General features: G+C 33.1%; 1 protein-coding gene across 1 annotated transcript; it reads right to left on the bottom strand.

Annotated features, from left to right (window-relative positions):
• Positions 1-266: 266 nt before the first annotated feature.
• Positions 267-10,614, bottom strand: LOC123221676 (eEF1A lysine and N-terminal methyltransferase). The gene is made up of 16 exons (XM_044644562.1): positions 10,145-10,614; positions 8,995-9,096; positions 8,790-8,856; positions 8,376-8,554; positions 7,808-8,068; positions 6,086-6,169; positions 5,933-5,980; positions 5,784-5,845; positions 5,017-5,065; positions 3,444-3,702; positions 2,845-2,966; positions 2,287-2,367; positions 2,076-2,150; positions 1,390-1,595; positions 1,101-1,251; positions 267-822 (listed from the first exon to the last, which is right to left on the bottom strand). The coding sequence occupies exons 1-16, from the start codon at positions 10,505-10,507 to the stop codon at positions 625-627; spliced, it is 2,307 nt and encodes a 768-aa protein (XP_044500497.1). The 5' UTR covers positions 10,508-10,614; the 3' UTR covers positions 267-624.
• Between the last annotated feature and the right edge of the window lie 362 nt (positions 10,615-10,976).

The raw sequence follows: 10,976 nt of genomic DNA, 5'->3' as shown, positions 1-10,976 counted from the left end.
ACTGAATTTAGTGAGAGAAACCAGTCGTTCAAGTGAAAAATAGAAAAGATAAAATCCTAATACAGTCTAGGGTTTATGCTTCTTTTTGTCTTCTTTCCCCTGTTCAATCTTTATCCTTTTATGCTTATCTTTCTTTTTGGTCTTCAGCCTTTTTTGTTCAACTCTAATTTCAGACTTTAGCCTTTCGCACCCAGTCCTCTTTGAGAACAGTGCTAAATTTATATATCATACCCAACCCAGCCCTCTTTGATAATAGTCCAAGACAATAGTGTCAAATTTAAGATTTATTATCAAATTTATATTTCCTAGTAAACTAGATATTTATACTGTATCTTAAATGCCAAAATCACTCAAATAGAATAAGGAGCAAAAAAAAAAAAAAAAAAAACTATTGACCGGTCACAAAAAAATTCAAACAATCAGCTTTCTTTGACAATCTACATTATATGGCTGGATAACAGAAACACCCATGGCCATGAAGATCCACTGCACAAACCATGTGGAGATCAACCATGCCCACAATCTGCTTTTCCCACCACAAGAAAGCATCTCTGATAGATAATCTTAGCTCACCATACAATCTTGGGAACTATCATCACTGTTGATCGTATGGTCGGCTCTCATTCACTTTAAGCATCTGATCTTCTTTGCTGACTCTATAATGCTTTGGCTAATCTCTGGGCGTTCAAAGTTAAACAGTTTCTCTAGCTGAGTAGCAGCTTCAGTCAAGCAATCATCCTTGATACAAGATTCCGAACAAAGACCAAACAGAACCATATTGACGTCTTCCTCGAGTTGAAGACAAAACAGATGACTAAATACCTGAAATTAAAATTACAGAAAGATAACTAGTCACACGGATATAATCCCTTTATTTTATGGAAAATCTCTGTTATGCTTAACAAACCAAAAATTAGCCACACGGGGATAACCACAAAACCATTCTACCAGACTTTGGTCTATCCACAGCCAAATCTACCTCACAGGTTGAAGAAATGTCTCAAAACATATATTAATTAAGCAGACCAATGGTTTAACATCTTATATTTCGACAAACCTGCAGGACAAGAAACATTAAAATATACCATAGAAATTCTCACCTTTTTCATCCTTGAGATGACCATGTCTTTAATGGCTTGGGATCTCGATACCAAATTAACAATAAAGAGACCTTGCTCAGAGAGAGCATTTTTCGCAGTAAGAAGAAAAGACTCTTCCACAAAATCTGCAGCTGGGCAGGTCATTCCAGAGCTATGCAAACAACAGAACAAATAAAATGAATATACCATATAATTATACAAAAACAAAATTAAAACAATGACCTCTAATTCTAATAGATTCTCAACAATTATAGAAGAAAAAGAACTAAAATTTAATATTTGCATTCACCTTGAATTGGAAGAGTCCACATCAATAATAAGAACATCAATTCTGCTACTACCACCAACTTCTGTACTAGATGCACTGCAAATTCCTTTGATAGAATGTATAGTGTTGTCAGAAGTATTAACATTTCCATGAAGAGCAGGCACTTCATCAGCTGTTACAGAGTTTGTAATATCTCTAACAAACTGAATCCCATCAGCAACATGTACCTGTCTCATCGTAGGAGAACCTACTTGAGCATAAAATACTATAACACGACAGCTATGATAATAAAAGTTACAATATTTCAATTTAAACAGTAATTTGAGTTTCAAAGTTAGTCTCAATAAAGGATTTTCAAAAAGATTTTCCCCACATATTCTTAAAACTGTAACAAAGATGTTATTTTTCATTCTAGTATAGAGAAGCCCTTCTCCCTGCATACTTGTCTCTCGTCATGCAGAGGTCATTGAGGAATCAAATGTGACAATAAGGCAGATTAAAATCCTACACGTGGCATTTGACTGTGGATTTGTGAAACGACTGGATAAGTTATTTTTTCAATATCTCTTTACTACAATCTTAAATGCACCAATTTACCATTACTCACAAAAGGAAAATTATATTTAAACATGTGAGGATACAAAGATTCAAATTTAGTAGACAAAAAGAAAAGATATAAACATGGAATCAAGTTCTGCGATAAATACCTTCAAACGTCTGTCTTGAGTAAAAGCAAAGTAGTCCCTTGCAAGATTAATTACGATATCATCTAACTCCACCACCTGAGATAAATTGATTCACCAAAGTATGATTGTACCAAAAAATAAAGAGCATATTTCTATTACTTCTATCAAGCTCCTTTTCCTTTATTTCTCTTTTTTCCTTTTTGGATGGGGGATATTGGATTGGAAATATTACCTCAGTGTCCAAAAAAGGCATACATCCACGAAGAAACATTGGAAGTACACCAGCTCCAAGACCAATTATGACTGCTTTAGCCTGGCAAAGATATTGTTTAGTTTAAGCAAAATTAGAGAAAGTGGCTAATTATTAATAATGTCACTAAAGATATTGTATTAATAATGATCAAATGAAGAAGATTCAATTTTAAACTTGTGCATCACAATGAAGACAAGAATCTTGAGGGCCATCCACCCTATCAAAAGAAAATTCTAAAACATGTCTATGACCAACAAAACATACCAACCCCTCAGTTAAAAATGAAATCTACCTATACAACTATCACTTGTTAAATGCAAATTAATAGTAAAACCAATGCATTTTTTTTATCTATGTGCCATACAAACTAGTAAAACCCATGCACCTATCACTTGCTAAATGCAAATTATTTTGATCAAATAACAATAACAAATGCAGGAATCTAACTTAAAGCTAAAATACAAAGCCAACATGTTAGAAACAGCACCACAGATGGAGACCAAAATGATTCTTCAAAATACAGAAATAAATCCTTACAGTTTTTGCATATGATGCCACCTTCTCCAAATATGAAGAAATAAGACTAAATCCAGAGATGATCCCCATATGATAAGAACTAGCCAAATAACCATGATAGACTTTCAGCTGGTTGCCTGAATCTATAGCACCAATGAGGAAAAATCAGAAAAGAAAAGCAAACAGAGTACACCCATAAAATATCTTAATCACACTGAATTTCATGCAAATGCAAGGAGCAGAAACTCATGAAATAGAGACAACATATTTTCTTTAAAAGCTAAACAATTTCTCTCCAAAGATTTCAGTTTTTTCCTGTACAAATTTAATTGTACCATCACTGTTCCATCATTGGCATTGCCATTGATAATCAACAAAAATCAATGTTGAAGGATACAAAACATCATGATCCTTACGAATTGCATGCAAGCTTAAAGTTCAAAAATGGAAGGTTTAATTTCAATTATTCCAGAATTCAATGACAATTTTGTTCTCAAGGCATTACTTGCATGAACTGTCAAACACCAAGCGAGTAGAAATAATGTATGGTCTCCCACCAAGCAACACAAATTAGAATTAACCATTAAAACCAATCAACAACATAAGACATAAATCATCACCATCATTTCGCCGTTGAGATCCCCTTCGCTTGGATTTGGAAGATGAAACAGCTTTCTTCCTCTCTGTTTCACCAACAGTCTTATGACAAGATACATCCTTCATCAGCAGAGCTTCAGATTGCACTAGACCCTGACTTCTTTGGAAGACAAGGCGACGAAATTTCAAAGCTTCAGATGGCCATAAACGACTAATATCAGCATCAACATTTTCATAAATAACATCTTCAACAATTATTGGTCCTGTTAATGAAGATAAGACCTACAAAAGAGTCAACATCAGAAACTTCATGATAATTAAGCCACAGTAACTTCCAGACTGATTTAGTTAACAAATAAAAGGTAAATTCATATGGAAAGACCAGTATTGCAATTGGAAGGCATCACAAAAGGGATGGAAAATTAAAAAAAAATTGAATCCCAAGAGTAAATGAATATAGTAAAAATCACACCCTGTCAACTAACTTAAAAGAACTTATAACAAACTCACAAATAACCAGAATATTAGAATTAGTGATTCTAAACACATATACATGTGCTCTTCACCTCCTTCGGTGTGACTTCTTTAAGTAGAGTTTTCATTAGTAAAGCTTTTAAAAAGTACAGTTTGTATAATAAAAATAATAATAATAATCATTGGTTAATTAACTATCAAGCACAACTTATACCAAAAATTTGACCAATTACATAAAAGATAAGCCATATGAAATAAAATGTGAATATTTGATATATATAAAATGTCATAAGGATATTTTGGACATTTAGGATTTCAGAAAAGCCTAAAAAATAATGGATCAAAGAGTTTCTTAATTCTTGATTTTTTTTTTATTAAAACCAAAGAGCAAAAAAAATAGATTTAAACGATTTTTTTATATCAAAACGATCTTAGCAAATTGAAAACTAAACTATATACATGCTTTAACTAGATATGCATCTTCTATCATAATGTAATATAATATAGAATAAAAAGATAAAAGAGAAATAATACTGAAACATAGACCTAACCCCACAAAGAAACAAACTGGCATTTTAAGCATAGTCGTGCTAATATGCAACATGAAAGCCAAAAGCCAGAGGTAACCTTCATTAGGCCAAGAGGTTGAGTCTCAATAATTGATTTCCAATCTATCAATTGCCTATACCATTCCTGAGAAAGTCACCGACTTCCTTGGCAACACCTTAACACACATTAATTTTCTCACAAGAACTTGGTTATTCCTCACCCAATATTAAAGAATTGGCATTCAGCATCTAAAGGGTATTCCCTTTGAAATTACCATGTTGTGAATCAGCTTCACCACCATTGATACTTAATTTCATAGGAAACAATCATTTTCAAAATAATTCTATATGATAAATCCAATCTTTCAGACCTTACAACCTTAATAATCAAGAAACTTGCGATACAATAGCCCATATAAGTGGCCTCAAGGGGATTTTGACCAACATCGCATCGATATCATAATTAAAAATGTAAAATAATTTCAGGTAAGCATGGTAGAGAACTAGAAGTTCACAGATGATGTCCATTAAATCATCAACACTCAGAATAAAGCAGATTTGGTTTAGTATTGACCTGGTGAACAATATTCTGCTGCTTGATCCCATCACTTGCCATCATAAACCTGCAAGCGCAACGTGCTCATTTAACCAAATACTACAAGTATAAACATAAAAATTTGACAATTGAAAATGTTCCAGAAACATGAACAGGTTATGGCTTAAATTTTTGTATAACCAAAAAATCATAATATCAAGATATTATTAAATTACCATGTAATATAGAATGATTCTGGTAGTCAATAGTATAACTATGTCAGAATTATCATGCAGATCTCAACAAGTTCATACAGCATTGTGCCTTTGTCTATACAAAATGCATAAGTTCATCCAAGCCTCAATACTGACAACAATCTGAGGTGTGTTGTTTAATAAGCATATGCTACCATGACTCCACGAGTATACAGGCTTCAAATTCATGGCCTTACTGAGATTGCTAGTTTCCAAAGAAACCTTGCCAAACAAATGGTGTCATTTTTCACTCATAAGGTAAGAGAAAAATTTTATTTTCATGGCCAATAATTACAATGAGCATCAATATCACCAACTTTGAGCATTGAAGACCAAAGAACTATATAGAAGAACCAAAGATAACAATAGATTAACCAAAGCGCCGCTTTACTCAGAACACTGTAGAAACTAATGGGTCCACAAAATGAATATTTATCAACACCAAACTATTTGCTATAATACAAAAATTTATTATATACAACAATAAAAACTCTGTGAATATTTAAATCCCGGAAAATTCATACAAAGAAGTAAATGCTACAAGTAACATACGGTATTTGAGCTTCATTGTCATTCCCAGGTGCCAACTGTTTAACTAGAGGAGATAAGTCCTTCTGAAAGATCATTGAACATTTACATAATAACATTAGTTGGCATAAAACATATTTCTCATTGATAAGCAGACTGAAGAAAATTCTTACCTGGATATCATCCATGCTGGCATTAGCATGGCCGGTGTCCAATAAGACCTTCATTCAACACATAAGAATTGCCTCAGAATTTGCATTTAAAGAAGCGCAAAAGAATCATAAAACAGATCTCCGAGATTAGGCAATTGTTCTGCATAAAAGTACCATAATAAGTCGTGCAGCCTTTGAGCTTTCAACTACCAGCCATTGTCCTTCTTCTGAAGAGAAGAGCCATTCATGAGCCCGAGTCTGAAAACCAAAATCCAGTTAAGCATTTCAACTAGAAAAAAGCACAAATTGCACACATATTAGAAGATGAGGATAACCTGCATAACAAGCTTTAGAAACATAAAGTCTGTGCACGCTATTAACATACGGTAACACAAAAATGTTCTCATTTCCTTTTTTTTTTTCCAAATAAAGTTTGTGTGAGCAATTCTACAGACACTCAATGTTCAATCACTTTAACACTCTCAGCTTAAGTGTTTAACACAAGTCCTCAATTTCTATCATTTTTTGTCAATTTAATTTAACGAAAACAAAAAACTCTATTTTCTAAAGTGAATTACAAAACTATAATGCTCTTATTGTCTTCTTCCTACAAACTTATGATGCCCTCAACACAACTGCAAATGCAATTTACAAAGATAAATGATAGAGCTGAAACTTGATAACCAAAAAAACAGAACCATCACCACCGTAGTTTCCATCAAACCATGCCAGACCTCAATGTAGCCCCCCCTCTAAGCCTCATTGGAAAACCCACCCACTCCTCAACTCCTCACCGTTGGGGCACCTTAGCTCATAGCATGCACATGGCTCACCGCAAAGGTTTAAGGGGAGTTGGAATTTGGATATAGACATAGAGATTTGATATTTGGGATTTAGGTTTAAGGATTACATTTTTTCATATCTTATTGATATATAGATATAGAAATTTTTAATTTAAAATAACATTTAACTTCTTGATTGTTGGTTTGGTTCAAATTTCATAAGGTATTGAATATTGGTGACAGGTGTGGTGTTGCGATTGTGTGCAGTTACATGGAATTAAAACTGGGTTTCAAATGATAAAACATTGATGGATCATTAAGTTTTAGATTGTTGGAGATTACAATCTGGTTTTTAGCTCTCTCAAACTTGCAGTAGGGATGAGTGTTTTTGGAAGAGACACAATGGATAAAAAGAATGAAATGATGTCCCTTTGGTAATTTAATTCAAAAAAGTGGTGTTTGTTTTATTGGAGTAAACTGCAAAAGGATTAAAAAAACATAAAAGACATGTGTAACTGTTACAGGCAATGAGTGCCCTAGTGAGTGCTTAAAAACAGTTGTGTATAGCACTGCTCTTTTTGTGAAAGATGAAGATAAATTTTCAAAGATAAGGTAGCACATAAACTATGCCAGCTGAAGATAAACTTTTTAAGACAGAATTGATTAGTGAAAGATCAGGTGAAATCTGACAATATGAAGACACTAACTTTCCAAGGTATCAGCCACTATAGAGAAAGCTTTAGGTTGTTATTTTTTAGGTCATACTTTGTTGATTATTAATTTATGAAATCTATGTTAGTTACAAATTATGATTGCTTCTCAACCTTATTCCTCTAAAGATCCTGCGAATCTATTCTCCTAATTATCTCCCATTTCTTTTACCACATTATCTCCATATCTCCCTTTCTTTATTTTTAATATTATTTATGCTACATCAAAAAATATCCTATGTTTCATTGAACTAAACTAAATAAGTTGTAGTTTCAGGATCATTGGCAGTTAAAAATTCAAATGTATTTTGATTTGAGTAACAATTAAAATGCTTTGTAGAACTTATATACCATGAATAAACAAACAGAAAAATAAAAATAAGAAAGAAATACAAAGGACACACCTTTGGCACAATAAACACCCCACAGTTATATATGAATGGACCAGAGTCCTCTCGAGCATCAAGAAGTACAGCTCTATAACTAAAATGGGAGTCCCCTTGTCCACCCAGTGTAAGTTCAAACCGACGCCCTTGACTAAGCTTCTTTATATCCCCTTTAGCTCCCAGTTGTAGATCTTCAAGAGAGTACAATATATCAGATCCATTGGAGTATTCCAAACGAATTTGGTTCTCACTTTCAAGGGCTTTGAGAATACCGACTGCCTAAAAAAGAAAGCAGTTCACATCAAAATTTATGAAGACATTTTCGCTTCCAAAAAAGAGAGATTATACTAAGGGGGAACTGTAATAAGAATATCCAGATCTAAGACCAGGTCGATTTCAAACACAAAAAAAAAAAAAAGGTTCCTGCATGTATTACCGTACTTATTATAGTACACAGCAAAGCATCATTGCTGTCAATGTTAAAATGTTTCATCTACATAATAAAGGAATATACACGATTTGTAGAATATGACTGCTAATGGAATTCTTCCTCCTTCAACAAGGACAAGGAGGTCAATTATTGTACCTGACTTTTGTTACAATCAAGAGAAGAATTGAAAGATGATGTTATCTGGTGCAACACTGCAGTATCATCTTTCTCTGCAACTGTCATAAAGGTTTGAAGACTAGGTCTACTAGATGATTTCTGAGGTATGGCATGAAAACATATTTTCCACCCAAACCGAAACTTAGAGAAAAACAAACCTGAAAAGAAAACAATTCAGCGTTTATCTCAGCATATGCACAAGCAAGTAAACAAAGACGAAAATACAACCAAAAAAAAAAACTAAATAATCACATTTTCATTTCAAACACAAAGCTTACTATAGACAAATACCTAGTAGTTACAATTTCCCCAAGATAACTTAAGCAAGCAATATGTTGTAGAAAAAGAGATATGTTAGCTTAACTGTGCAAATAAAATCAGGACAAATGGTACCTAGAACATGAGACTCTGCCAAAGTAAGACAAATAAACTTCCCTCCAGTTTTAAGAAGTCTTTTCACCTGGTGATACAACCACGCTTACGTGAATCCAACAAAGATTTTAGTATGTTCAATGGAATGAGTAAACAAATGTGCACATCCAATAGACATGCAAAAACACAAATAAATCAATTGAATTCAAATCAAAGTCTAAGACACCTCTGATAAATATTCATTCCCAAGCTTGGGGCCAAGCTCTGGCTCCATTAAAGCATCCAATCCACCTTTATCAAGAACAACATCAAAACTCTCATCTGTGAACTGGTAAAAGTTGAAACAATTAGAGAAAAGAAAAAGAAAGAAATAAAGTAAAGTAAAGTAACAATCATATTGTCAAAAGGAGAAATTGAAGCATCATTCAAAATTAAGTACTCTTCATTAAGGTACATAATTTAACAAAATTGACTGGCAAATATTGACAAACTAATAAACTGAATCAAGACAAATTGCACTCAAACTGAGACAGAAAATAAATAGACTTGGGAATAATAATAATTCCAAATTGAATTGCTTTTAAACAGGATAGCGTGCTCCCATCTCTTCAAGAAACTTCCTTATAGGATTAGCAATACACTTAACATGTCCCTAGTAAGTCTAATGGCATTACAAAATGATACAGATCTTACATTATGATCAACAATGCAGTAGAATATCCTGTTGATGATCCTTTAGTCAAACATTGTTTAAAGGTCTTCAACAAATGTGATAACTCACTCTGGGAAAATCCATAACCCTTCCCTCTTTACTGAGACTATAAAATATTATTATGAACTATGGCTTGTACCAAGTATATAAGCAATGATTTCAAATCTAGATGCCAATCATACACCAGAGACTTGATATAAGGCAGTGTTTGTTTTTCTAATGATGATAGTAGAAAAGCTGACAAATAAGTAACCTTTAATCATTTTTCCACCAAAAAGAAAAACCAACCGGTACCCTGAATTATTTATTTAGCAGCAGAAAAAGATTAGTATTTTTTTCTGTATCCATGTATTAACCTTTAAGATGAAAAACGACTGATAACAAACAAGGTCTGGAGGATGTAATAGCAGATGGAGTGTCCATAAAGGAGTAAAAAAGTTGAAAATCTAAAAAAACAAGCTCAACAACATCCTACAAACTCAATTTAAATTCATCAAAATCCTATCAAGATAAAACATTTTTTAACCCCCCCTAAAATCAGTCTAACTTACAAATGCATTCGTTTGAATGTAATTAAGCTAAACCTCACAAAATCGAATAAAGTGACAAATAGGGAAACAAAACCAAAAAAAAAAAATTCCAAATTCCAAATAGTAAAAGATACCTGCATGTTAGTCATATCCATGACTCGCCACCGCATATCTGGTCGGTCCCGGACATTGCGGCGCAACATGTCGGAAATGACAACTTTGGAGAAATCAATATTAGTAATGCCATGAAATCCGGCGTCGTATAAGTGCTCTGAGAGGCGTGAATTTCCGCAACCTGGGACAAGAATTTGTACAGAGTGCGGTCCGAGAAGGGAGATGAGCGGGTCGCGTAGCGGAGGCCACTCGGCGTACCACTCGAAGGAGTCATCACATCCACGAATGGCGAAGAACTTGTCCCAGTTTTCTTTGCTTGTGAAGTCTCCTAGGGTTTGCAGTATGTCAGATGATGATTCATTCTTGTTGGTCTTCTTTCCCATTTTAGGGTTTTAGGATTTACCGTGGGAAGAAGCAGCTCTCAAAATTGCACGTTTGTGCGGAACTTATTTTGAAAATCAGAGTCCACTGGGGCAAGCCGAAAGCCCATAAAATTTTACTCTTGTACCAATATATTTAATTAATAGCCAACCACCAATATCCCACCCAAGGTTTTGTCAACTAATTCTCACCCTTTATATTTGAAAATTTTATTTTTTACCCATCGTTATTTTATATTCACTTACACAATAATATATCATCCATATATTTAAATTATATACAAAAATATATATATATATATACATAATATTATTTTTTATAAAAATAATGTTGTTTTGTGCTTTATAAAACAATATTATTTTTTCAATTAAAAAAAATTTTAAAAATTGACAATATATAATATAATCTTTTAATAAAAAACATATAAAATATAAGTTTTATACGTTTTCGATTCAATGATTGACAAAACAT

The sequence above is a fragment of the Mangifera indica genome, chromosome 7 (genome assembly GCF_011075055.1).
Source record: "Mangifera indica cultivar Alphonso chromosome 7, CATAS_Mindica_2.1, whole genome shotgun sequence".
NCBI lineage: Eukaryota > Viridiplantae > Streptophyta > Magnoliopsida > Sapindales > Anacardiaceae > Mangifera > Mangifera indica.
Note: the sequence above shows the minus strand (reverse complement) of the source record. Positions and strands in the feature narration are given on the sequence as shown.